Here is a 25,311-nt window from a genome sequence, read left to right as displayed (position 1 = left end):
TATGTCATTATGCCAAAGGCTAAGCTGTATCTAAAAGAGTTAGATCTTTGCTGCTGTGAGACAAAGCAGCTCTGTTCAGCTTGATTTGTTTTTCTAGGCTTCATTTCCTCTCTCCCATACACATATTTTCCTACAACAGTCATTTGGCTTTACCAGTACAGCCATTTTAATTACAACCTCTGATTCCCTCTTTGCCAAAAGGTGTGTGCAGCCATGACGAGCTGGTATGGTTATCCCAACAGCAACTTTTCTGTCTCATCTGTCCCAGCAGTATTGCACATTGGCCTCACGGACCCAGCCCCATGGGGTCGCCTGTACACCCTGCATGAATTAACTCCATCGATGTTGTCTGCTCCCATTGTAGCTAATGGCACTGACTCAGCCTTCCATGTGCTTGCTGCTAAGCCAGCCCACACTGCTCTAGCACCCGTAGCAATGCCTGTGCGTGAAACCAACCCTTGGGCCCGTGCCCTTGATGCTGCTAACAAGGGAGTTGCAGCCAGACATTCGGGTAAGGTGGCCACAGGTGGTGGTGAGGATTCTGGGATCCGTTAAGTGACCCTGGTTCAAAAATCAGCCATTTACTTGAGTGGGAACCAGGAAGGAGTCCTTTTAAGGAAAGTGTGTTCCCTCCTGGAAATAAACTACTATTAAAAAAGGATGAAGGAGGAGAAAGAACTAAAGATGTTTAAATTGATAGTTCTTAAGCCTATAGAACAGAATCACCCATATCCAGATGCCTGGGCTGTCCCCTGAGTATCACTGGATTTGGAGTTATATGGACATGCCAGTAGGAAGAGGGCACCCTGCCTCCTACATTGGCAGGTCTACAAAAAGAGCTATACAAAGCACTTTATTTTTGCTTTTCTGTACTTTTTAGTTTTTCTATAATGAACATTTAATTATAAAACCAAAAAGAAATTTTAAACAGTAATACAGGGAATTCACCAGAAAGACAGATGTGTCTGGAAGCCAGATGGGCCACAAGGTACAGTACCAAGTCACTGGTTGTTTTCTTTTCGTTCTGTTAGAGCAGAAGGTGAGTCACCTTGGGTCCTTCAGAGCCTGTGTAAGGTGGTTTCTGTAGCATGGAGGAGCCTCAGCAACAGGACGGGGTGTTTGATGCCAGCTAGCGGCCTTGGTTCAGTGCAGTTGAGCCATACCTGCACAGCTCCTCCGTGGGGCTGACGCAGCAGCGTGGTCTGGCAAGGTTCTCATTGTCCTACCACAAAACCTCTCGGCCAGTAACAGAGGCTTTCCTCCCCCTACCCAATCCATAAAATATCCCCCTACAGGGATTTGTTCCACACGTTAGGGTCATTCCAGTAACCAAGGTGATCAGGTGAAGAAAGAAGCCCCCAAAGGCTGATTCTTTTGTCTCTATTTTGTTGGTTCCAGGGACCGAGTGGGGTCAACCTTCTGGTGCTGCCTCTCCAGATCTCTTCCAGGCTGGTCACCGACGTACTCCCTCTGAGGCTGACCGCTGGTTAGAAGAGGTGTCCAAGAGCGTCCGGGCCCAGCAGCCCCCGGCCTCCGCTGTCCCTCTGCAGCCAGTTCTCCAGCCTCCTCCACCTACTGCCATCTCCCAGCCAGCGCCGCCTTTCCAAGGGAATTCATTCCTCACCTCTCAACCCATGCCAGTGGGTGTGGTTCCGCCCCTGCAGCCAGCCTTTGTCCCTGCCCAGGCCTATCCTGTGGCCAATGGGATGCCCTATCCAGCCCCTAATGTGCCTGTGGTGGGCATCACTCCCTCCCAGATGGTCGCGCACGTGTTTGGCACTGCAGGCCACCCTCAGGCTGCTCACCCCCACCAGTCTCCCAGCCTGGTCAAGCCGCAGACATTCCCTCAGTCTGAGACGAGCAGTGCTACTGCCAGTCCCTTCTTTAAGCCTCCTGCTCAGCACCTCAATGGTTCTGCAGCTTTCAATGGCGTAGACGATGGCAGGCTGGCCTCAGGAGACAAGCACACAGAGCTTCCTGCAGGCAGCTGCCCGGTGGATCCTTTCGAAGCCCAGTGGGCTGCATTAGAAAGCAAGTCCAAGCAGCGCACCAACCCCTCCCCCACCAACCCTTTCTCCAGCGACTTACAGAAGACGTTTGAAATTGAACTTTGAGCAGTCCCTATAGCTCATGTATTTTGTCTGTACTCAGGCAAAGGCAGGGGGTGGGGGTCAAAGGAGCAATGGGGACTTGGTGTTCCCGATCAGTCCACTTTTCCCTAATCCCAGAGGTCCCAAGGAGCATGTCCAGGCACGGAGTGCTGTACAGGGTGATTTTTGAAAAAAGTGGAGAAAACCATTCCTCAAGAAGAGCTGTCTCGCAATTAGACTAAAGGAGTCAAGGAAATGTTGCCCTCTGTCCCCCTCCTCCTGCCTCAGCCCCTTACAAATCTCTGATAACAGAGAGGCAGATGTATCTGAACAGGAATCTGTAATCAAAGCACATTTACTGGAATATAAAACAACGGGAAGCAAAACGACCCCCCTTTGTTTTTCAGGCCAGTCACCTGCCTCCTCTCAGTACTGGCCTGTCTCAGAGATCAGGAACAGGGTGGCCTGTGCTTGGGCCGGGGACAAGAGGCAGGCCATGCTGCCAGAATCCCCGGGAGGGCACAGCAGCAGCTGCCCCGCAGAGCTATATTTTAAGGGTAAAGTTGAGCTTCCATTTTGAGTAAGAATAAATATTATAAATATATATCAAAAAAGCCAAAATCTTTATTTTTATGCATTTAGAATATTTTAAATAGTTCTCAATATTAAAAAATTGTATGAGTTGTAAGTAATCTTGCCAAAGGTAAAAGGGTTAGCTGTAAGAAATTGTACATAAGATTGATTTATCATTGATGCCTATTGAAGTTAAAAGAGGAAAGGTTGGGAGGTGCAGACAGGATCCCTAGCTAATTTGGTGTCAGTCATTGTAAGTAGCACATTGCAACAACAATCATGCTTATGACCAATACAGTCACTAAGTTGTAGTTTTAAATAAAGACAATGAAAGAGTAGTATTGTCCTGGTTTTAAACCTGTGATGAAATTCTAATGTCATTCTTTTAATGGAATCAATCTAAATATGCTCTATAGAGAATATGTATTTTCTTTTATATATTGCTGCAGTTTCCTTATGTTAATCCTTTACTTTAACACTAAGGTGACAATGACATCATATCTACAGACTGGAATGCAGGTTACTGTGTGGGTTTGTCATGTGGGTCTTGGTGGGTTTTGTTTTGTCCTTTAAGTTTTGTTCCTATGAATTTTGTGGGGGAGAAGATGCTGGTTTTATTAGGGGTGTGTGTGTGTGTGTGTGTGTGTGTGTGTCCGTCCGTGTCCATCCGTCTGTCCATCCCCCTCCATTGTGAGCAGAACATCCCGTTGCCAGTTGTAAGAAATTGACCACTTGACCCCTGGTAACAACATGAGATCCCATCTCATTTTTACTTTGGAACGTTGGCCTTACAAATAAATGTAAGTTATATATATTTGTACTGATGAGAATTTATAATCTGCTTTAACAAAAATAAATGTTCGTGGTAGAAGCTTTTACCCATGAAGGGCTGTTCTTTCCCCTTTACTAGCAAATGAGTTGACTTTTAGTTCTTTTTGGTCTTGTTCTCTCTCCATTATACTGCTGTTGCAGATCTCTAGTTTGGCAGGTAGAAAATCTTTTATTGGGACTAGTATATTCTTAAAATTCGTATTTTTATTCATACTTTAGGCTTTGGTTATTCCTCAGCGTATCTCTAACATCAGATTTTTGCTGCTCAAAGTGTGCTCTGGACAGCAGCACAGACGTCACCTGGGAGCTGGTTAGAGACGCAGGATGTCAGCCCACCCCAGAGCACGTAAGCAGAGTCCACATTTGAACGAAATTTGCAGTCGGACGTCCAGGGCTGGAGCGTGATTCTCAGCCTTGGCTACTGATCACAGTCACCTGGGAAGCTTTTAAAATCCTCATGCCCTGCGCATACTCCAGGCCCATTAAATCCAAATCTCGGGGGAGTGCAACCCCAGGTTGTTTTTTAAAAAGCTCCCAGTATGAAAGAGGGTTGAGAACCACTAGTCTAGACTGAGTCTTACTCTCACCTTGACCCTTAGTCCACTATTGTGTGACGAGGTCTAGGAAGAGCTAGCTAACCTCAAACTTACCATCTGAAGTGTGTTGCCAATAGGCCAAATACTGGTTTAATTAAAGCACTGGGGAGTCCAAGGAAGTGGCCCTGATTTTCCAATTTCTATATCAAAATCAGCCATGGTAAGTGAGAGGGGATTCTCCTCACTATGTTTTTTTAAATGGAAAGAAAAGAGCCCTGCCCCCGACCCATGTTTCCTTTGTTGAATGACACGCAGACTGAGAAGTGTCCCTCACCCATGGCATAGTTTATCCCTTTTCCAGCCAGCATGGTGGTAATTAAAGTCACCTTTCCCTGTAAAGCCTGTCTTTTCTGTGTCCCACAGTAACCTCTGTCAATAGGCCCAGCCAGCCCCCTGCAGGATTTGTAGAAGGTTCAAGTGGAAAGGGACTTGGAAGCTCTTTGAATCCAGGCCTTTTATTTTGAAGCAAGGAATTGGAGATTCTGAGATGAAGAATGACTTCTTCCATCTCAAACCATTTCTGAAGCCACGTGCTATTATTACATTGCCCTCCCCTCCATTGGGCGCCCCCATCCTGCTGTTGCTGTTTTTAATAATAGACTGGCTTTGATTGGGCAGCACAGATTCCTACTTGAGGAGGAAAGGCTCCTCGTTGGTCCCAATACAGAGCAGGCCCAGCCATCCCGCCCGTACGGGTGTGAGCCCATGCTCACGCCAGTTCTGCCTGTCGGCCTCAGGACAAGGGCTTGAGGCTCCAGCTTCCCGATGAAAGCAAGGCGCTTTTCCAGTTCTTCCATAATAATCCAAGTGCTACTTTTTCATCCCAAATCCCTGTTCTGAGCCTTACGTTATATTCCACTTTGCTGAGAACTTTCACCAACACCATGCTGTTAACCGTATGCATGGATGAGATTTGAAGCTGTCGCTATACTACCTAGAAGGGTGAAAGAGAGATTAGAGCAGTAGACCACTGTTTGACCCCGGGTGAGATCTAGTTCTAGCAAGAGTACTTCCCTGTCACAGCAGGAGTGAGTGTTCCCCATATGAGATAGGTGTTAACTTTAAAATCATTCCACACCTTTGAATGAAGTGAGAACCTGGTCACTTGTTTTATCACACAGTGAACTGATCCTATGTAACAAATTACGGAGAGAAGTTGTAAAGTAATGGGGGCCTTATCCAATCATATTCCTCTTCTTGACAACTCAGCAGCCTCCTGTCGTCATGTCGGAGATGCAAACACTGCTGGGGCTCAGAAGGCTAGACTGGCTGTTGCTGAGGCTCAACACTAGTGGGGCAAGTGTCTCCAGAAGACTACTCCCTTTGCCGGCCAGAGAGGGGAGACCAAGAGTCTCTCTGCCCCTCTCCCCAGCTCTAAGAGTTGTTTCAGAACTGGGGCTGGAGCCAGCCTTCATCCCTGCTGCCAGACTGGCTGAGCATGAGGCCAGGAACGGGAACAGCTGGCACAGCAGAAGCTGGAGTAATACTCATTGCCACAGAGCTGGGCCTGCAGGATCAAATTACAATTGGCCAGCTCGGGATGGTCGATGCACTGCCTCCTGGGGTCCCTTGGCTGGGCGGCCACTGCTGCAAAACAGGGAAGAGAGAAAGTGGTAAGGAAGCTCTGTTTGTGCCGAAATTCTCACCTACCATTTCATTTCCTTGTCAGGTTCTCCCCAAAATGCAGTTATTCTGTAACATTTCAATACCGATATGCACAACTACATGAAGGACCACAATTTCCATCCATTGGTGTGTTTTTTCCTAATTATAGTTGACATACAATATTATATTAGTTTCAGGTGTACAACAGTGATTTGATGTTTATGTAACTTACGGAGTGATCACAACAATAAGTCTAGTACTCATCTAAAACCATATGTAGTTATTACAATATTATTGACTATATTCCCTATGCTGTACTGTACATCCTCGTGACTGTTTTCATAATTGGCAATTTGTATGTCTTAATCCCTTTCCCTTTTGTACCCAATCCCCCAACACCCCCCTCTGGCAACCATCAGTTTGTTCTCTGTATTGATGAGTTTGTTTTGTTCATTTATTTTGTTTTTTTAGATTCCACACGTAAGTGAAATCATATGGTATTTGTCTTTCTCTGTCTGACTTATTTCACTTACCATAATACCTTCTAGGTCCATTCATGTTGTCGCAAAGCGCAAGATTTCAGTCTTTTATGGCTGAGCTATATTCTATTGTATATATGTACTGTATCTTCTTTATCCATTCATTTATCGATGGACACTTAGGTTGCTTCCATATCTTATCCTGGCTATGTAAATAATGCTGCAGTGAACATAGGGGTGCATATGTCTTGTTGAATTAGTGTTTTGAATTTCTTCAGATAGCGAACTACCCCAATTTTGTTCTTCTTTCTCAAGATTTCTTTGGCTATTTGGGATCTTTTTGGTTCCATATACATTTTAGGATTATTTGTTGTAGTTCTCTGAAAAATGCCATTGTTACTTTGATGGACATTGCTGTTGACTCTGTAGATTGCTTTGGGTCCTATGGATGTTGTAACCGTGTTAATTTTTCCTATCCATGAGCACAGTATAGCCTTCCATTTATTTGTATCTTCTTCAGTTTCTTTCTTCAATGTCTCATAATTTTCTAAGTATAGGTCTTTTACCTCCTTGGCTAAATTTATTCCTAGTTATTTTATTCTTTTTGATGCAATTATAAATGGGATTGTTTTCTTAATTTCTCTGATAGCTCGTTATTGGTGTATAAAAATGCAACTGATTCCTGAATATTAATTTTTTATCCTGCTATTTTACTGAATTGATTTATTTGTTTTAATAGTTTTTTGGTGGATTCCTGAGGGTTCTCTATATATAGTATCATGTCATCTGCAAATAATGACAGTTTTACTTCTTCTTTTCCAATTCGGACGCCTTTCTTTTTCTTGTGTGATGGGTGTGGCTAGGACTTCCAATATTATGTTGAATAAAAGTGGTGAAAGTGGACTTCCTTATCTTGTTCCTGCTCTTAAAGCAAAAGCTTTTAGCTTTTCACCATTGAGTATTATGTTAGCTGTGGGTTTATCATATATGGCCTTTATTATGTTAAGGAATGTCCCCCTTTATCTCCATTTTGCTGAGAGTTTTTATCATAAATGCATGCTGGATTTAGTCAAATGCTTTATCTGCATCTATTGATAAGATCATATGATTTTTATCCTTCATTTTGTTTATGTGGTGTATCACATTAATTGATTTGCAGACATTGAACCACCCTTGCATTCAGAAATAAATCCCTCTTGATTATGGTGTATGATCTTTTTAATGTATTGCTGAATTCGATTGGCTAATATTTTGTTGAGGACTTCTGCATCTTTGTTCATAAGGGATATTGGTCTATAATTTTCTTTTTTTGTCCTGTCTTTGTCTGGTTTTGGTATGAGAATAATACTGGCCCTGTAAAATGAGTTTGGGGACCCTTCCTCCTCTTCAAATTTTTGGAATAGTTTGAAAAGGATAGTGTTAATTCTTCTTTCAATGTTTGGTAAAATTCACCTGTGAAGCCATTTGGTCCAGGCCTTTTTTTTCCTTGGGAGTTTTTTAAAATTACTGATTTGATTTCATTAGTAGTTATCTGTCTGTTCAGATCTTCTGTTTCTTCCTGATTCAGCCTTGATTCTGCCTTGGAAGATTATGTGTTTCTCAGAATTTACCCATTTCTTCCAGTTTATCCCATTTGTTGGCATATAATTGTTCATGGTATTTCCTAACAATCATTTGTATTTGTGTGACGTCAGTTGTCACTTCTTTCGTATCTGATTTTATTTATTTGTGCCCTCTCTCTTTTTTTCTTAACAAGTCTGGCTAAAGGTTTATCGATTTTGTTTATCTTTTCAAAGAACCAGATCTTGGTTTCATTGATCTTTTCTATTATTTTTAGACTATTTCATTTCTGCTCTGATCTTTATTATTTCCTTCCTTCTACTCACTTGGGGCTCTGTTCTTATTCTAGTTCCTTTCTGTGTAAGGTTAGATTGTTTAAGAATTTTCTTGTTTCTTGAGGTAGGCATGTATTGCTATAAATTTCCCTATTAGAACTGCTTTTGCTGTGTCCCATAGATTTAGGGTCATTGTGTTTTCATTTTCATTTATCTCAAGGTATTTTTTTATTTCTTCCTTGATCTTGTTAACCCATTTATTGTTTAGTAGCATGTTATTTAACCGCCACGTTTGTGTATTTTTCAATCTTCTTCTTCTAATTGATTTCTAGTTTATACCATTGTGATTGGAGAAGATGCTTGATATGATTTCAGCCGTCTTAAATTTATTGAGACTTGTTTTGTGGCCTAACTTGTGGTCTATCCTGGAAAATATTCCATGTGCACTTGAAAAGAAGGTATATTCCGCTGAAGTCCATCTGCTGTAATGTGTTATTTATATCCTCTTGCTGGCTCGATCCCTTTGTCATTATGAAGTGCTTTTTTTCTCTCCTGTTACAGCCCTTGTTATATCAGACAAAATAGATTTTAAAAGTATTATTACCACAGCTTCTTTTTTGTTCCCATTTGCATGTAATATCTTTTTCCACCCCTTTACTTTCCATCTGTGTGTGTCCTTCGATCCGAAGTGGGTCTCTTGTAGGCAGCATATGTTAGGGTCTTGTTTACTTATCCATTTAGCCACCCTATGTCTTTTGATTGGAGCATTTAGTCCATTTACATTTAAAATAATTATTGATAGGTATGTAGTTATTACTATTTTATTGTTTTCTGATTTTTTTTTTTAGTTCTTCTCTATTCCTTTCTTATTCTCTTGATCTCTTCTATGTTGATGACTTTCTATAGTGTCATGTTTGGATTCCTTTCGCTTTATTTCTTGTATATATCTCTTATAGATTTTTGATTTGTGGTTATCGTGTGCTTCATATATACCAAGTTATATTTATAGCAGTCTATTTTACATTGATAGTCACTTAAGTTTGAACACATTCTAAAATCCCTACAATGCTTTACTGCCCCCTTCCACATTTGTTTTTGTCATTTTTTACTTCGTTTGTGTGAATTCTTAATTTATTGTTGTAATTACACATGATCTTCCTACTTTTGCCTTTTTAACATTTGTACTAGCTTTGCAGTTGGTTGATCCACTGCTTTTACTGTTTGTCTTTGTCAGTGAGAATTTTTTTCTTTCCTATATTTTATTCATATTTTTATCTTGTCTTTTCTACTTAAAGAAGTCCCTTTAATATTTCTTGTAATATTGGTTTAGTGGTGATGAACTCCTTGAGCTTTTTCTTGTCTGGGAAGCTCTATCTCTCCTTTGATTCTAAATGATAGTCTAGCTGGGTAGAATAATCTTGGTTGTAGGCACTTGCTTTTCATCATTTTGAACATCTCATGCCAGTCCCTTCTGGACTGCAATATTTCTATTGAGGAATCAGTTGACAATCTTATGAGTGCTCCCTTGTAGGTAACTAACTGCTTTTCTCTTGCTAGAATCTTGCTAGAATCTTGCTAGAAGCCTTTTGCCTTAGTGGTATGCAAACAATGCATCTTACAATACAGTATTTAGATTTGTTGAAATTTGCTAATGTAACAACTCAGAAAGCAAGAGCTGGAGAATATAAGGCTAAAATACCAAATTACTGAATAACACAGGTAAAATTCTGCCCAGTTCCAGGTGTAATAGTTTAGTGACAAGAACATTAAATATGAAGAGTCAAAAAGACCTAGTACCAACTTGGCCACGAATTTGCTGTGTGACTTACAGAAACATCACTTGAGCTCTCTGGGTATCTGTCTCCTTTGTAGTAAGATGGTGACATTAATCCCTGCCCTTTCCTTTCTGGGTTATATGATCAAAGGGCCAGGAAAGCACTTTCCAATCATAGGATCCCTTTTTGCCACCTTAATTGGAATGGTCAGATTTTAATGGTCCGTCTGCCTTAAGTATTATAATGAAGTTCCAGTCAATCATGAAGATTGGTAAGTCTAAAAAATGAAGATTGGTAAGTCTAAAAAATGACATGTAACATCATGTGTTACGCTATTACCAGCTGCCTATCATACATACACATTCTTTCTTCATCACTACAAGCCCACGAGGCCGTGGCGTAGCCCACTGGACAGATGAGTGGGTTAAGCCCCTTACCCGGACTCACACTACCAGTGCTGGGCTGAGTGAGCCAGGATGTGGACCAGAGCCCCTCGGGCTGCAGAGCCTGCACTCATCCTCATTCTGCAGCAAACAGCCAGCTCTCGAGAACAAGCAAACTCCTGGGGAGGCCTTTCTCACCTGGCGGGACCACCTTCACCTCCGTGCTGCGGCTGACGGCCTGGCTCCCACGGTAGGCACTGCACGTGTAGGAGCCCTCGTCCCTGGCCTGCAGGTTGTGGATCAGCAGTGTACCGTCTGGGGACTGGCGGACATGGTGGCCATCGGCCCATAGCGGCAGCCCATTCCTGGAGAGGAGAGGACACTGGGAGAGCTGGCCAGGGCCAGGAGGCGAGGGACGAGCCTATCAAAGACCATTCCAGAGCCAGCTGCTTCCTCTGTAGACAGATGACCCTCAGCTCAAGGAAAAGATTGCACATGATCAAAGCAAAATAACTCAGAAGTGATGGGAACTGGCCTCAGCTGAGTACAGTGATCTGCGTGACTGTAAATGTGCCTCTTATCCACAAAGGAGCCACACTCTTCATTAACAAAGACTATTTAGGCAACAGTGAGATGCCAAGCCTGTGCTGGATGCAGGATGTAAGCTCCCCCTGCCTCCAGGGCACTGGGTGGGGGTGTGCGGTGCTTAGGGGAGCCTTCCCTGAGGGTGAGGCTGCAGCTGGCTGGCTGAAGGGGAACATGGGGACTCAGGAGCTTGAAGGAAGGCCATGGCCAGAATAAGGGCGAGCGAGGGAGGAAGTATACACGGCTCTGGTCAGGAGTTTGGGTTGGATCCTGGGGGTAATGAAGGGGTGTAAGCTCAGCAGGACCAACACAGTGTTTGTGCTTTGAAAGGATTGCTAACTGCAGTGGGGGGTAGGGGACAAACCTGAAAGCAGAGACCAGGTGAGTGGCTGCTGCACACAGGTAGATGGCACAGGCAGCAGAATAAAGGGATTGGGATGATGGGCAGATGTGGGAGATGGGGAAGAAATCAAGGATAATAGAGTTTTCTAGCTTAGGTTACTGGGTAATGGTGGTGCCCCTCCATTGTGGGGAGACCCGGGGTGGGGGTGGGGATGAGGGGTGAATGGTGAGTTTATTTTCCACTGTGATGCAGGGTGACAGGCGGGGTCTCTTCTGGGGTCTCTAGTTCCGCTCCTCACATAAGAACGCAGGACACGGTGAGGCCAAAAAGGAACACCCACGGAGCCATAGGTAGGGGAGTCATACTACTATAGTCTCGCTGGGGGCTGGGTTGGAGACATAGGAAGCCGGAGCCACACTGTTCGCAACCCTCACTGCACCGCTTGCAGGCTCAGCCACCATCTTCTTGCTAGCCCCCATTTTTTCTGCTAGCGTAGCCACGGCAGTTATATTAGTGGCCAATGGCTCACTGGTTACAGCTGACGGCCAACTAGCCACAGCTGATGGCCATTTACTACCTGAGCCAGCACCTTTCTATGTGAGGCGGAGAGCCTGGAAACTGCACTCCTGGCTCTGTCCCCACACCCTCCATTTTGCATTTCTGGTGCCTGTGAGATACCAGGAGGCATCGGATTTGAGGTCTGGACACATATTGTGTATCACCACTGAATGGTCCCAGAAACTGTGTCTACAAAGTTACCCAAGGTGAGTTAGATGAACTGAGGACCAAGGACAGACCTTGAGGTGTATCAGCCTCTAAGGGATAGGTGTGAGGAATCGAGCCAGCCTGGAAAAGAGAAGCAGCGGCCAGAGAAGCAGAAGGACACCAGAAGACGTGTTGTTTGGAGCCAAGGGGAGGAAAGAGCTCAGGACGTGCAAGAGGCCCGTGGAAGGACACAGGTCATGTGGGGACTGGGATATGACCAGAGGACTTAGGAACAGGAAGGCAGTTGGTGGCCTTGGCCAGAGCAGTGTCCCTTGAGTGGGGGGGGGGGGGGTTGGGGGGGATGTGAGGCCCTGTGCAAAGGGTGGAGCTGTGAGCAGGGGACTGACAGGAGGAGACCCCCAGTCGTGCTATGAAGGGGAGACTGATCGAAGGCCAGGCTGCAAGGAAACAGGATCAGAGGACAGTGTGGTTTCTATCTTTGTTTTAAAGATGGGGTCCTGAGTATATTGCTGCTGGGAAGATCCAGGGGAGGCAAAGTTGAAGATGCTTCAAGCCTCGTGCCGTGTGAGGGCCCATCCCCATGCTGGCCCCTGTCACTCACCTGTGAGCTTGACCAAGGACATCCCCTCAGCCTTCATGGCCACCCTGTCTTGATTCTAGACGGAAGGCAGCCTCACTCCTCTGCAGACAGCACTTAGGGCAAACCTCTGCGGCTTGTCACTGGGCCATATCCTGCCTGGGAGTATCTAGGGGACTCAGATCGTCCCTGGATCCCCTGGGCATGTTTTAGGGCTCTGGTTACCCCAGGGTCCCCAGAGCCTAGCCTAGTCCTGACACACTGCAAGGAGGAAGGGGGCAAAATATTTTGCTAAATGAATCAGACCAACTGACCTGAGGTAAAAGGCCACTGACGTCTCCAAAGCAGAGTGAAACCCAGTGGTTTTCAACCCTGGGGACATGTGGCAGCCTCTGAAGACACTTTATTGTCATGACTTGGGAGGGAGTGCTCCTGGCACCCAGTGGGTAGAGCGCCTGGATGCTGCTGACCATCCTACCAATGCACAGGACCGTCCCCCACAAAAAAATTACTGGGTCCAAAATGTCAGTAGGGCTGAGGTTGACAAACCCTGATGTGGCCCAACCACCAGGAAAGACATCCTGTGTGGCCTCATTGTGTGGGCACCGGGTCTGGAGGCAGGAGTGGAAGGAGGAGGGGAGGACAGTGGTGACAAACATCCCTGCAGAAAGGCGGACCACCTGTGCCTGGGCTGTACAACCTCAGGTGCCAGGAACAGAGCCTTACCTGGACCATCTGATGTTCACACTTTCTCCTGCCACCACACACAGCAGCCTGGCCGTGTCACCTTCTGGCACCGTCACAGTAGAGGGCAGCCCTGTGATTGTCAGCTCCCCTGGGCCCAAGGAGGAGGCAGTATCAGCCGCTGTGCCAATCATGCCCAACCTGTGCCACCTGACCTCAAAGGCACCTGGCTGCAGGCACTCTTCCACTCAGCACTGCACCTTACCCAGAACTCGGAGCTGGACCCATCGCTGGTCGCGGTCCTGCCCATTGAAGGCGACACAGGCATAGAAGCCACCGTCTTCCACAGCCACATGGCTGATGACCAGAGAGCCATCGGGCTGCAGCTGGTATCTGGGGACCAAGCAGAGTCAGGTGGGTCCATCCCACCTGACAGCGAGGGCCAGGGGAGGGGCAGAGTCTTTCTTTTCCCTGGTGAGAGGCTGAGTGGCCCCTACTGTTGAGTGGGGTCGACCAAAGAGCCAGTCAGCCTTAGGTGCTCCAGCTGCCAGCACTCTCCTTTTCTTGGAAGATGCCTGACTTTTAAGCCTGGCAATAAAAGTCATTTCAAGTTTTCTGGTACAAAACAATTTTTCTATACTCATGTAGTAGGCTCAAATCCTGGTTCCGCCACTTAGGAGCTGTGTGGTATTAACTTCCGTGTGAAAAATGGGGATAAAACCACCTACTTCAGCGTGGCTCTTCCGCAGACTGTATGGTGCACACAAGTGTCACACTCAGGGGCTCAATAAATGTTAGCTATTATGGTTACAGCCAGAAGCATGTCTGCTCCATTTCTCCCCCAGCCATCACCTGTCAGCAGGCCCATTACCCGTGTCCTCTAACCACACTCTGGAAAGGCCCAGAGACCCTGCGCTCAGCAGCTCCATCTCTCGAGAGCCCCTGAAGGACCAGAGGTGCCGCCTGGCAGCTCCTCCCACCAGCCTGCACAGAGGGGGGTAGGGTGGGGCTGGGGGCCACACAGCAGGGAGGGGAGAGGAGCTGTACAAACCTCGGAGAAGAGAGGGTCTGCCCATCTCTCTGCCACTCGATAGTTGGGGGTGGGAAGCCCTCAGCACGACAGGTCAACCGGATCCGCTGGCCTGGTTGGGCGTCTACCACACCAGGCTGGTTCCGGTCCAGGCGCAGCCTGCACAACAAGCACCCCACAGCCCTGAGAGGGTCCTTGCCACTGCTGCCCCCACTCCCATCCGTGCCTGGGGACTGGACCTCTGCCTAAGCCGCATGCGCCCCTTCTCCCGCTCCAGCCACATTCGGCTTCCTAAAGTCACCCCTCTGTACTGGTGACCCCATCAACCACCACCTCCGCTTTCTCACCGCCCCGCTCCCAGAGTCTCAGGCTGTCCCCTCCGCATCCCACATCTGCCTCTAGATCCTTGGCCTGGGCACCCTCCCGCCCTCTCCAGCCCCTCTGAAAACTGCCCTTCTTCAAGGCTGTCTCAGGCCCTTAACTCCTGATGCTCTTCCCTTCCTGCATCTCCCGAATCCTGGGCCATAAACCTGCACCATTTCCAACGGCTTGGGGTTGGAGGGAGGGCTCCCCTTCCTCCTCAAGAGGCTGAGCTCAGGGAACCATGTTTTTCTAATCCTCACCTCACAAAGCCCTGAGCAGAGGCCAGCAAGCCAGGTCCCAGCACACACGGGTCTGGGGACCCATTCCCTTTCCCCTTCTCTCACCCACTGAGCCCTCCATTGACCCTGGCCCTCAAGTGGGGGAGGCTGAGAGCAGGGTGGCATTCCTGCCCTGTTACCTGGTCGTGGGCCGTGGACGCGAGGAGATGGCCCCCAGGCCCCCAGCATCCCCTCCTAGACTGGAGTCCTGGGGACTGTAGCCCTGGGCTGGGTCCCTGGTCTGAGGGAAGTGCCTTGGCTCTGCCTCAGGCAGCACTGCTGTGTGACCCCCTGTCATGAGGCCAGGAGAAGCAAGAGGTGAGCTGTGGGGAGAAGTGGGTGGAAGGAAGTGTGGGCCATGAGGCCGGCAGGGGATGTGTGGAGAAACGAGGCCACAAGGGGCAAGACATCCACCAAGCCCAACTGGTACCTACGATCCCTACCACCAGGGTGCCTTGGCCCAAGGAAGCTCCCTAGTCCCTCCAGTGTGGGGGTGTCCAGGCCCTTCCAGCCAACCCCTCCCTTCCTGGGGCCAATAAGAACCCACTGGAGGTGGGGGACAGAGACCTGTAATGCGAAGCTGGATCTTCTGAGAGTCACGGTCCGGCCTGGAGCTGCCACAGCTGTAGGTGCCAGCATCCTCTGCCCGCAGGGGGCTGATGACCAGGGAGCCATCAGGCTGCAGCCTGTGCCTGAATGAGGGGGTGGGGGCTTGCGCTCTGGGCTCCTGAGAACCATAATGAGCCCAAACCCCCTCAGGCCCCAGAGCTCCTGGCGAACGGGCCAATATCCCCACACTCACCTTCCCAGCCCAGGGGAAATCTGAGGGGCTGCCACCAGGGGAAGACACACACACACCTGTCAGAGGAGATGGGCTGCCCGTCTTTCTGCCACCTGGTATGAGGGTCCAGGGAGGTGTCCTCTGCACAGAAGAGCTGTACCAACTGCCCCAGGGCCGCCTGGACCAGAGAGGGCTCCACGCCTGTCAAGCTAATTCTGGACATGGGAGGCCCAGGCATGAGTGCCAGGGCCAGGGACTACCCCTCCATCAGTGCCCATCCTGTCTTGGGCATTTGTGGGCCCAGAGGGTGTCATGGGAGCACAAGCTCCAGAAGCCCGTGGACTCAGGAATCCGCCCTCCCAGCCTCCCTACCATGCCCCAGGCACGGCCGCCTCAATCTGTCCCTGCAGCGGCAGCAGGGGACAGCAGGGGTGGCACAAAGCCCAAGGTGGAGAGGTTGGGAGACCGCACACACCAGATTCACATGGGGACTAAACCACATACTTGTTTTATTTATTTTGTTTTTTAATTTCCCCAAATCTCTGATATGACACAGTCCCAAGCATAATAGCCAGTGGAACCCACACTAAACCTATGAGATAATATCACTATATTACAGGTCAAGAAACGGAGGCATGGAGAAGTCAGATGACTTGCCAAAGGTCATGAAGCCCATAAGCTTTTCCAACTAGACAGACCCTGAATACACTGGCAAGATCTGCGGGGGAATCCAGGCGCCACCACGCACTGGCTGCCTGACCGCCGAAGCCTGAGCTTCCCCAGGTATAGAATGAAGGTAATGAGGCCTCCAGGCCGGGCTGTTTGGAGGCTTCAAGGTTAGGGATGGAGAGGGAGGGCTGGCTGACCTTGGGGTTTTAGCTTCAATAGCCTCAGCCCCTGACCTGGGTCCCTCTCCCCCAACCTGGGAAAGGGGGGCGTCACCTGTGGGAGGAGCTGTGGGAGGGGGGTGCTGACCGACTGCCATCTCCGCCCAGTCCGGGAGCGCTGGGCCTCAGCTCCTGGCCCCAGGGCTGTTCTAAGGCCTGCGTGTGGTACCCCTCCCTGGGCCCAGGCTCTGGGTCCTGCCACTGGAGGCCACCAGAAGGCAAGGCCTTTCCCTGGACCGCGGCCCCAGGCCTGTGCTGGCTGGCCTCCTGCTGGCCTCCAGGACTGCTGCTGCCACCATCTCTGTGGGTGCTCTGGCCAGAGGCCCCCGGCTTGGGTTGGTGGGGCCCACGTCGAGAGCCGTGGCAGCTGCTCATGCACTCCTCCTCCGAGGCAAAGTTATTGGCGTTGCCGTGGCAGCCACCATACCAGAAGCGGTTACACCGGCCCACAGAGGCAATGAAGTACCAACGGGCAGCCCAGTCTGCGCAGGAGCCGTGGGCACTGGGCAGCAGGCACCGCACGGGGAATGCTGAGGGCAGGAGGATGCGTCAGTCACCCCGACAGGAACGGGAGCACCCCGACACCTCTGCTTGGGCCCCTGACCTGGCCATAGGGGCGCCTGCTCACTGCCCAGACCTGCCCTGGGCTGGGACCACAGCAGCCTCTGAAACCAAACCGTACACCTCCCGCCACAGAACTAGAGCCCTCAGCAGGTCAGAGCCGTGTGCTCCCTGGACTGGCTCCCTCACACCCCTCCTCACCCCTAACCAGACTCCTGGAGGGCACACCCAGAGCAACCCAAGGCCTTGACCTTGATGTGCTGCTTAGCTCAGGATTAGGACCCAGGCCTGAGTTCCCAGGGGCCTGCGAAGATGCCCAGCAAGGGGCCCGCCAGCCTCTGAATGTAGCTCCAGCCCCCACCTGCCCGCTCTAGCAGACCTCTTCCCAGCACAGCCGGGTCAGCCCCTCCACATTCATATGACCATGGCTGGCTCCTGCTTAAAATCTCCTGCAGACCACCAGCCCGTCTGGATTCCGACGTCCCTAAGTTGGTTCCCCGCTCCACCCATGCTCCAACCTCAATAACCTCCCTCCAGGACTCATCCCAGGCACGGTGGGGACACCCTGTCCGTCCTAGTACTGATAGCCCTAGACCCTTTCTGCCCAGGGGGAAGAAAGGGCCTTGCTTCTCCGTGGGTTCTCTACCTCCAACCCCCCAACTCCCACAGGAGCCATACTGCTGTAAATGAGAACAGTCTGGGTCTGCTCTCTGGCCTGGCACCTAGTAGGTGATCAATCAATATTTGTGGAAGAAATGAATGAACTGAGCCAGTAGAAAGGTCTTTGGCTCTGGGCGGAGGTGGGGGGCACAGTGGGACCCAGAGCCTCCCCACCAGGAAGGATGAGGAAGGGCCTCTACTCACCATGGCTGGGCTGCCCCACACAGCCTTCCCCAAGAGGGCCTGCTGCAGAGGCCACATTGTCATAGCAACAGCCAAACTGGGAGCCCCGGCACTCACTGGGCTCATTCTGCTGGGCCTGGGGCTGGTGGGCCTTGGGGACCTGGGGAAGAAGTTGGGAATAGGTCTCGCTTTTGCTGGGGACTCTAGGCTGCCTCGGGAAGGAGGGCAGGAAGAGGGAGAGACAGACTTGTGAGCCAACCGTGCATAACCCCAGTCTCGGGAGATCAGAAGCCAGGAGAATGTGGGATGAAACCCCCATCCCCAGACCGTCTCTGAAGCCCTGTGCCCTCGAGGAGACAAGCCAGGCCAGCAGGCTTCAGGGCCCTCCTTCCTCCAAGGCCAAAGCTGCACAGTGGCAATGAGCAGGCTTGGGGGCTGGACTCCTGCCCCTCATGTGAATGGGACACTTACTGTGGAGGCCACTGCTCTCGACCCTGGCCTGTTCCCGGTGTTGTTATCACCATAAGACCTTGCACAGCCAGCTTGATGGGGCCCCTCAGCCACAGACACCCCGTCAGGGCAGCACCCGTACCTAGACAGACATCACAGCCCTCCCCTCACCACCAGCCCTAATCCCCACCCTTCCAGGGACCCTGAGCTTCCAGCACCCAGGCTCCAAGGCTCCCTGTGCTGGGGGCTGAGCAGGTGAGGATCCAAGTATCTGACAGCATGTCCCTGCATGTATGGCACACCATCCTATGGACCCCAGTCTCTCCCTATCTAATGACCACTTTGTGGCCACCAGGGAGGGCAATAGTAACACAATAGAGTTGCAGCCCTAATAACTGGAAAATCCCCAACTCACACTTCCCACCACAAAACCAAGGAGGAGGAAATCAACCTGAACCTGGCTGGACATCGGGTTCCCAGGGAGTTTTTACAAAATAGCAGCAGATAGGAGATGGGAGATCGGGCAGAAAGCACATCAGAGGAATCCTGCATATACTTCACCTCTACAACCAGTACTTGGGAAGGAAGATGAAATGGGGGCGGATGAAAGCACTTTTGCGTGCCAGGCAGCTAGGCACAGTGTGATTTGTTTCATCCTCTGTCACCCCAACCAGTGGCTGTCATTGTTCCCAGCATAGGAAGCCAAGATCAGAGAGGTTAAGTAACTTGCCCCAAGTCACCCAGCGCACAGCTAGTTAAGTGACTGAACTAGGAATCACCCCCAGGCCACTGGCCCGAAAGAATGGGCTCTAAGCACTCCAGCCCCTGAGGGAGTGGGAGCCTGGTTTGGATGGACAGCTAGAATCCTACCCCATGTGCCTTTCCAGGGCCTCAGGCTACGTCTCCATAGGCTGACTTCTGCAGAGAAAGCAGGCCTTACCACCACCACCATCCCACCACCCCCGCCTCACTGCTGCCAAGGAGGAATCCAAGTCCTCAAGATGGAGAGGAGAGGAGTGGGCCTGGGCCATGGCCAGGCCTGACCAACGTCTGCTCCCACCCCACTGCTCAGACAGGGCCAGGGGAACCCAGGGCAGCAGAAGAGACATGAGCAGTACCCGTGATTTTTTAAAACACGCTTCCCATGTTTCAAAAGTCATAATCACAGGGCAGCTCGGAGACAACCCCTCCGTGGTCCCATTCCTGAGCTCGGCAAACCCACTCCACCCTCTCTGAGCAGAGATGCTGCCTGCCCCTCAGACGCCCCCCACAAACACCTCCCCTCTTTGACCTGGTGAGGAGGAAGAGGCACCTACCTGCTCTGCTTACAAGAGGTTTCAGGGCAGCCTTGCCACTGTGGCCCGAGAGATGTGGTGTGGCCATCGGGGCAGCACCCATGGAGGCTGTGTCTGCAGTCATGAAACCTGGAGCCAGACTGCAGGGGCTGCTGGCGTGGGGACTGCTGCAGAGAAGGGGCTGGACCAGAGGCTGGCAGGTGGTGGGGGCTCTGGTTTCCTCTGGGGTTACCCTGGGTGGAGGGCTGCTCCAGATGTGTCCACTCCTGGTTTCTGGAATCTAGAAAGAGGAAGCAAAAGACACATGATGTGTCTACCTGGCTCCTCACCTCCATAAGTGGCCACATCAGAACCCTCTCCTTCCATTCCCCCCTAAGCCACTCACCCCTACTCTCAACCTCCATCTCCAGGGCCCTAGGGTGGGGGCTTCCACAGAGCTGCTCACCTGAGGCGGGGATCTCCCGAGGGTCCAAAGACATCCAGGGGTCCCTGGACCTGGTGTGCACGTCCTGTACACTGGGGACATCTGCAGGGAGCCAGAGCAGGTGGGGGACAGAGGGACAGAGGAGAGGAGAGGAGTGGGCCCGAGCCATGGCCAGCCCTGCCAACATCTGCTTCCACCCCACTGCTCGGGCCGGCCAGGGGAGCCCAGGGCAGCAGAAGGGACATGAGAAGCACCTGTGATTTTGTAAAACACCCTTCCCATGTTTCAAAAGTCTTTAATCACATAGAAAATGCTAATATTACATGTTCAACAAAAAGAAAAGTCAGATATAAAATTAGCACCTCTGTTTGATCCCAACATTAACAAAAAGTGTGATACATAGTTTTTTGTTAATTGGGTTGATGAAAAGACAAGTAGTTCAATTTAAAAAAGAGCAAAGAACTTGAACAGACATTTTTCCAGAGAAGACATACAAATGGCCAACAAACACACGAAAAGATGTTCAACATCATTAGTCATTAAGGAAGTGCTCATCAAAGCCTTAATGAGATAGTACTCCACACCCACAGGATGGCTGTAATCAAAAGTCTGAAATAATAAGTGGTGGTGCGGATGTGGACAAATGGGAACCGTCATACGTTGCTGGTGGGAATATAAAGTGGTGCAGACACTGTGGAAACACTTTGGCACCTCCTCAGAAAGTTGAACGTGGAATTACCATATGGCCCAGCAATTCCACTCCTGGGTACATTCCCAAGAGAAATGAAAACCAACATCCACACAGAAACTTGCACATGAATGCTTATGGCAGCATTATTCATTATGTCTAAAAGGCGGAAATAACCCAAATACCTATCAGCAGATGAATGGATAAACAAATGGTGGTGTATCTATATAATTTAATGTTATTCAGCCATAAAAAGGAATGAAGTACTGATACATGCTACAACCTCGATAAACCTCACTCAGAACATTCTGCTAAGTGAAAGAAGTCAGGCACAAAAGGTCTACTGATGCTTTTCTGTGATAAAATCCAGAATAGACAAATCCATAAAAACAGAAAGGAAATCCGGTTGCCAGGGAAGGGGATTAATGAGAAGTAATAACTTAATGGGTGCAAGGCACTTTTATGGGGTGATGAAAATTTTGAAACTAGAGAGCTGGTAGTTGTACAACATTGCGAATACACTAACACCAAATTTTACACTTTAAAATGGTTAACCAGGGGTGGCCAGTTAGCTCAGTTGGTTAGAGCGTGATGCTGGTAACACCAGGGTTGCCGGTTCGATCCCCACGTGGGCCAGTGTGAGCTGTGCTCTCTACAACTAGATTGAAACAACTACTTGACTTGGAGTTGATGGGTCCTGGAAAAACATACTTAAAATAAATAAAAGTTAAAAAAAAAAAAAAGGTTAACCATAGGTTATGTGAATTTTACCTCAATAAGAAGATTCCATATTAAAAGTAATTGGATTGATAGAAAGGACAGAGAGTAGATAATGAGAAAGCAAATATAACAAAATATTAATTGTAGAATTTAGAAGGTGGGTTACTAAAAATCATGAATTATACCATTAAAATGGGTGAATTTTATGGTATGATATTTAACCACCACAATTAAGTTATTAAAAAGATTTTTCCGGGCAGACAGATGGCTCAGTTGGTTAGAGTGTGAGCTCTCAACAACAGGGTTGCCGGTTCCATTCCCACATGGAACAGTGAGCTGCGCCCTCCACAACTAGACTGAAGACAACAAGCTGCCACTGAGCTTCCAGAGGGGCAGCCGAATGACTAGGTTAGTTAGCGCACGAGCTCTCAACAACAAGGTTGCTGGTTCAATTCCCGCATGGGATGGTGGGCTGCGCCCCCTGCAACTAAGATTGAAAACGGCGACTGGACTCAGAGCTGAGCTGCACCCTCCACAACTAGATTGAACGACAATGACTTGGAGCTGATGGGCCCTGGAGAAACACACTGTCCCCCAATATTCCCCAATAAAAATAAAAAAATTTTAACATTAAAAAAATTTTTTTCATCATAAAATGTTGGAGAAAAATGCAAAAGGCTGAGTAAATTAAGACAAAAGGAATTTGAAAAAAATAATGCATAGAAGACTTGCAGAACACATCCCAAATGTTCATAGTGAAAGTTTCTGAGTGCTTCCTATGTGTGTGGTTGGGTGGGGGTAGGGGGTACTTACTACTACATAATGGAATAAAGTTATAAACAATAAGTGAAAATTCCATTCCCATATGGACTACATCTTGCCAGTCTCCAAGGAATATTTTAAAAATAATTTAGGGTGGGCAGACTCCAGTAGATATGTGATAAAATCCTTGTTTTCGTTTTACTGACTACCCCACCCAGACCAAAACCTCAGGCAAGGTTGATTCAAACTCTCTCCCCAGTTCTATCATCTTCTATCCGCCTTCTGCGTTCTCCTGGGCCCTGCATTCACAGCCCCCAGCCAGCCTGGGAATCTCTGCCTTCTGTCCCTCTGTCATCTCAAAGTGAGAGGCACTTTTCTGCCAAGCCCATCTGCCTCTGGCTTCCTGTCCTGTGACTCTTCTCTTCCATCTTTTCAGACTTAACTTTGAGCCCAGCACCTCTTTCCCACATACCCTCTGGGCATTAGGCTGTGTTGGGCCAGTGCCCATTCCTTCATTTGTTGCTCTTTCTAGCACTTGAATTTCCGCAGCCTGCCCCCCACCAGGCTTCTGCTTCCCACTGTCTCCACTTCAGTCTGACCCTCAGGCAGGTGCACAATTTGTCCTCCTAAGTAGCTTTCGTGATGTCATCTTCGAGCTCCCAAACTTTTACTGATTCCCCAGGGCTGTATCAGACAAATTTAATCTGCAGCCCTCAGCATCACTCCAGCCCTGAGAGCACCAACCACCCTCTGGACCTCCTGTCCCCGTCCTCACCCCCTGGGCTGAGGGCTGGTTCTGGGGTCTCTACTGGTCTCAGTTATTGAGCACTTGAAATGTGGCCAGAGTGACCCAGAAACTGAGTTTCACGTTCTTTACTTCAGAGTAATTGAGTTTTAACTTGAAATACTGACGCTTGATTCATTTATAGAAAAATATCTCAGTGTGTTTGAAACAACGTGGGTAGTGAACCCACTTTGCCAACTGTACATTTTATGAAACCTAAATCTAGATAAAGTATGTCAGTGAAATGTTAGCAGCTGACTGGAGATGTGCTATAAGTGTACACTATACACTGGATTTCAAAGATTTAATTTTTAAAAATCTTATAAAAAGAAAAGAATGTAAAGTATCCTGTTCATAATTTTTATACTGATTCCATGGAGATAGATAGATAGATAGATAGATAGATAGATAGATAGATAGATATATTTAATTGGGTTAAATAAAATATATTATTACATATAAATTCATTTGTTTCTTTTTACTTTTTTAACTTGTCTCTTAGATACTTTTAAGTGACGTGTGTGTCTGGCATTCTATTTCTACTGGTGAGCGCAGCTCTAGAGTCTAGAAAGAGTAGGAAGCAGAGGTTGCAGGGGTGAGTCCGGTGCCCACTCCAAGGCCCACAACCCAGTGGGCTCGTCATCGGACCCCCAGCCCCCTCCCAGGCTTACACCAGAACACACTACAGCATTAGTGACAGTACCCAAACCACCAGAAATCACCTCAATTCTCACCCATCATGGACTTCCGTGAAGCCTCAAGAAATCATGACACTGGGAAATGTTCACACACCAAACAGCATTAAGAGGAGAAAGCAGACAGAAAACCACACACGTTACAAGGAAGGACACTAAAGCTTTATCCCACTGATGGATGGTATCACGGGAACTCGAAGTTTCTCTGCACTACTTTCCGGATTTCTCCAAATTTTCCACAATGAACATACATAGTTTTCGTAATTATAAAAATAGCAATGAAGGTTTTTTTCGTTAACAACTCAACTGGCCTGAAATTCTCTCTCCATTTCCTTCCTTTTAACCCATGTGAATGACTTTCTCCAGCAAGCTCAGGGCCACCTATTCCAGGAAGGCGTCCAGGGCCCTGGGACGGTGAGTAGCTCTAGGTGGCTGGCCTCATGGGAGCCGAGGATTGTCCTGCTCAGGCACCCTGAGGGCCGGGGCCAGGCCAAGGCACCCAGGAGCCCCCACCCAGCCTCACCACCACCATGGCCGACGCTTTGCTTCTCTGGCACTGTGTGTTCAGGCAGCCTGCCAGGGACTCACCCCAAGCCTGGAAAGTCGTGCTAACCCCATTGTACAGATGGGCGAACGGAGAACCAGAGAGGAGAGGCAGCTGACTGTGCCCACAGGGTTGGGCAGCAATGGAGTGGAGATCTGAACCAGGTTAGCTGTTGACTCCAGGCCACTGGTCCTTAGCCCCACTACCATGCACCTCCATCAGAATCCTGCTGCCTCCACCACTCGCACGCAAGTCAGGGCCAAACACACCTCACAGAGGCCCCTCCCACGCCCAGCTTAGCCCCTCCCACCCCCAGCTTAGCCCAACCCCTGCCTTCCTCAATATCACATCCTCACACCAAGCAAGTGCTGGCCTCTGCGCCCTTCCTCCTGCAGCTTCTCATGCCTGGGATGCCTTCTTTCCCAGTGGGGATGCAGGGAAGGGAAAGGGGGAATACAGAAGCAGAAAGAGTGTGTGAAGAGAATCTTTCCTAGACCACCTCCCACCTCTGCACTCAGTCATTCAACAAACACTGAGCACCTACCACATGCTAGCTAAGTTTTGTAGGGGGTATAAACAGAAATAAGGAAGTCAAGTACCCGGCCGTCAAGAAGCTTATAGCTAGTAGGCCTAATGGCTTGTTAGCCATATGCAACCACTGCAGCACAAGGACACTAACTTAAGAGTGACAGTGAGCTATGGGGGTAGGATGCGACCTCTGAGGGGTAAAACAGGGCTGGCTAGTGAGGTTGCATAGAGCTGGACTTTATGGGTGGCAAAGGCTTCAGTAAAGGGAGATGTGGGAGGAGAGTGGCCCTGGTGGCTGACACAGCAGAGGCGGGAAGTGCTGGCTAGCTTTGTTGTGGGGAGAGAAGTCAGGCCCCTCCTGTCCTTACCAGGAGGGAGATGGCAGAGTTGCGTGTTACAGGGCTCCACGTCTGCAGGCTTCCACAGCTGCAGGTTCCTGCAGTGGCTGGGTGGCCCAATGGCACAGATGACCTGGCGCCTCCGAGTGCCCGAGCTGCAGCTCTTGGAGCACTGGGGTCCACAGGGTGGGAGTGGGAAGAGAGAACACGTATGCATAGGGAGAGAGACCCCGAAGGTGGGGGTATGCACAAGGGAGG

General features: G+C 49.1%; 2 protein-coding genes across 22 annotated transcripts in view; one reads left to right on the top strand and one right to left on the bottom strand.

The window, feature by feature from the left end:
• NUMB (NUMB endocytic adaptor protein) overlaps positions 1-3,541 on the top strand; it is a 136,287-nt gene extending 132,746 nt beyond the window's left edge. For 9 of the 17 annotated variants that reach the window (XM_074327247.2, XM_019733376.3, XM_019733383.3 and 6 more), the window contains 2 exons: positions 365-511; positions 1,399-3,541. In XM_074327247.2, the coding sequence (XP_074183348.1) occupies positions 365-511; positions 1,399-2,114 (863 nt within the window). In that variant the 3' untranslated portion in view covers positions 2,115-3,541. The remainder of the gene's footprint in view (positions 1-364; positions 512-1,398) is intronic. The other 8 variants (XM_074327248.2, XM_074327249.2, XM_019733382.3 and 5 more) reach the window with 1 other exon arrangement.
• Positions 3,542-5,175: 1,634 nt separating this feature from the next.
• The window catches only part of PAPLN (papilin, proteoglycan like sulfated glycoprotein), a 36,472-nt gene continuing 16,336 nt past the window's right edge, over positions 5,176-25,311 (bottom strand). For all 5 annotated transcript variants that reach the window (XM_019733368.3, XM_019733370.3, XM_019733369.3 and 2 more), the window contains 14 exons: positions 25,084-25,225; positions 20,016-20,096; positions 19,592-19,850; positions 18,297-18,417; positions 17,847-17,985; positions 16,477-16,951; positions 15,612-15,749; positions 15,321-15,445; positions 14,894-15,044; positions 14,134-14,271; positions 13,348-13,475; positions 13,125-13,233; positions 10,366-10,532; positions 5,176-5,677 (listed from right to left, as the gene is read on the bottom strand). In XM_019733368.3, the coding sequence (XP_019588927.3) occupies positions 5,502-5,677; positions 10,366-10,532; positions 13,125-13,233; positions 13,348-13,475; positions 14,134-14,271; positions 14,894-15,044; positions 15,321-15,445; positions 15,612-15,749; positions 16,477-16,951; positions 17,847-17,985; positions 18,297-18,417; positions 19,592-19,850; positions 20,016-20,096; positions 25,084-25,225 (2,349 nt within the window). In that variant the 3' untranslated portion in view covers positions 5,176-5,501. The remainder of the gene's footprint in view (positions 5,678-10,365; positions 10,533-13,124; positions 13,234-13,347; positions 13,476-14,133; positions 14,272-14,893; positions 15,045-15,320; positions 15,446-15,611; positions 15,750-16,476; positions 16,952-17,846; positions 17,986-18,296; positions 18,418-19,591; positions 19,851-20,015; positions 20,097-25,083; positions 25,226-25,311) is intronic.

Source organism: Rhinolophus sinicus, chromosome 3, assembly GCF_057876585.1.
Source record: "Rhinolophus sinicus isolate RSI-liver-muscle chromosome 3, RSI-T2T, whole genome shotgun sequence".
NCBI classification, from domain to species: domain Eukaryota; kingdom Metazoa; phylum Chordata; class Mammalia; order Chiroptera; family Rhinolophidae; genus Rhinolophus; species Rhinolophus sinicus.
The sequence above is the reverse complement of the archived record's forward strand: the minus strand, read 5'-3'. Positions and strand labels throughout refer to the sequence as shown.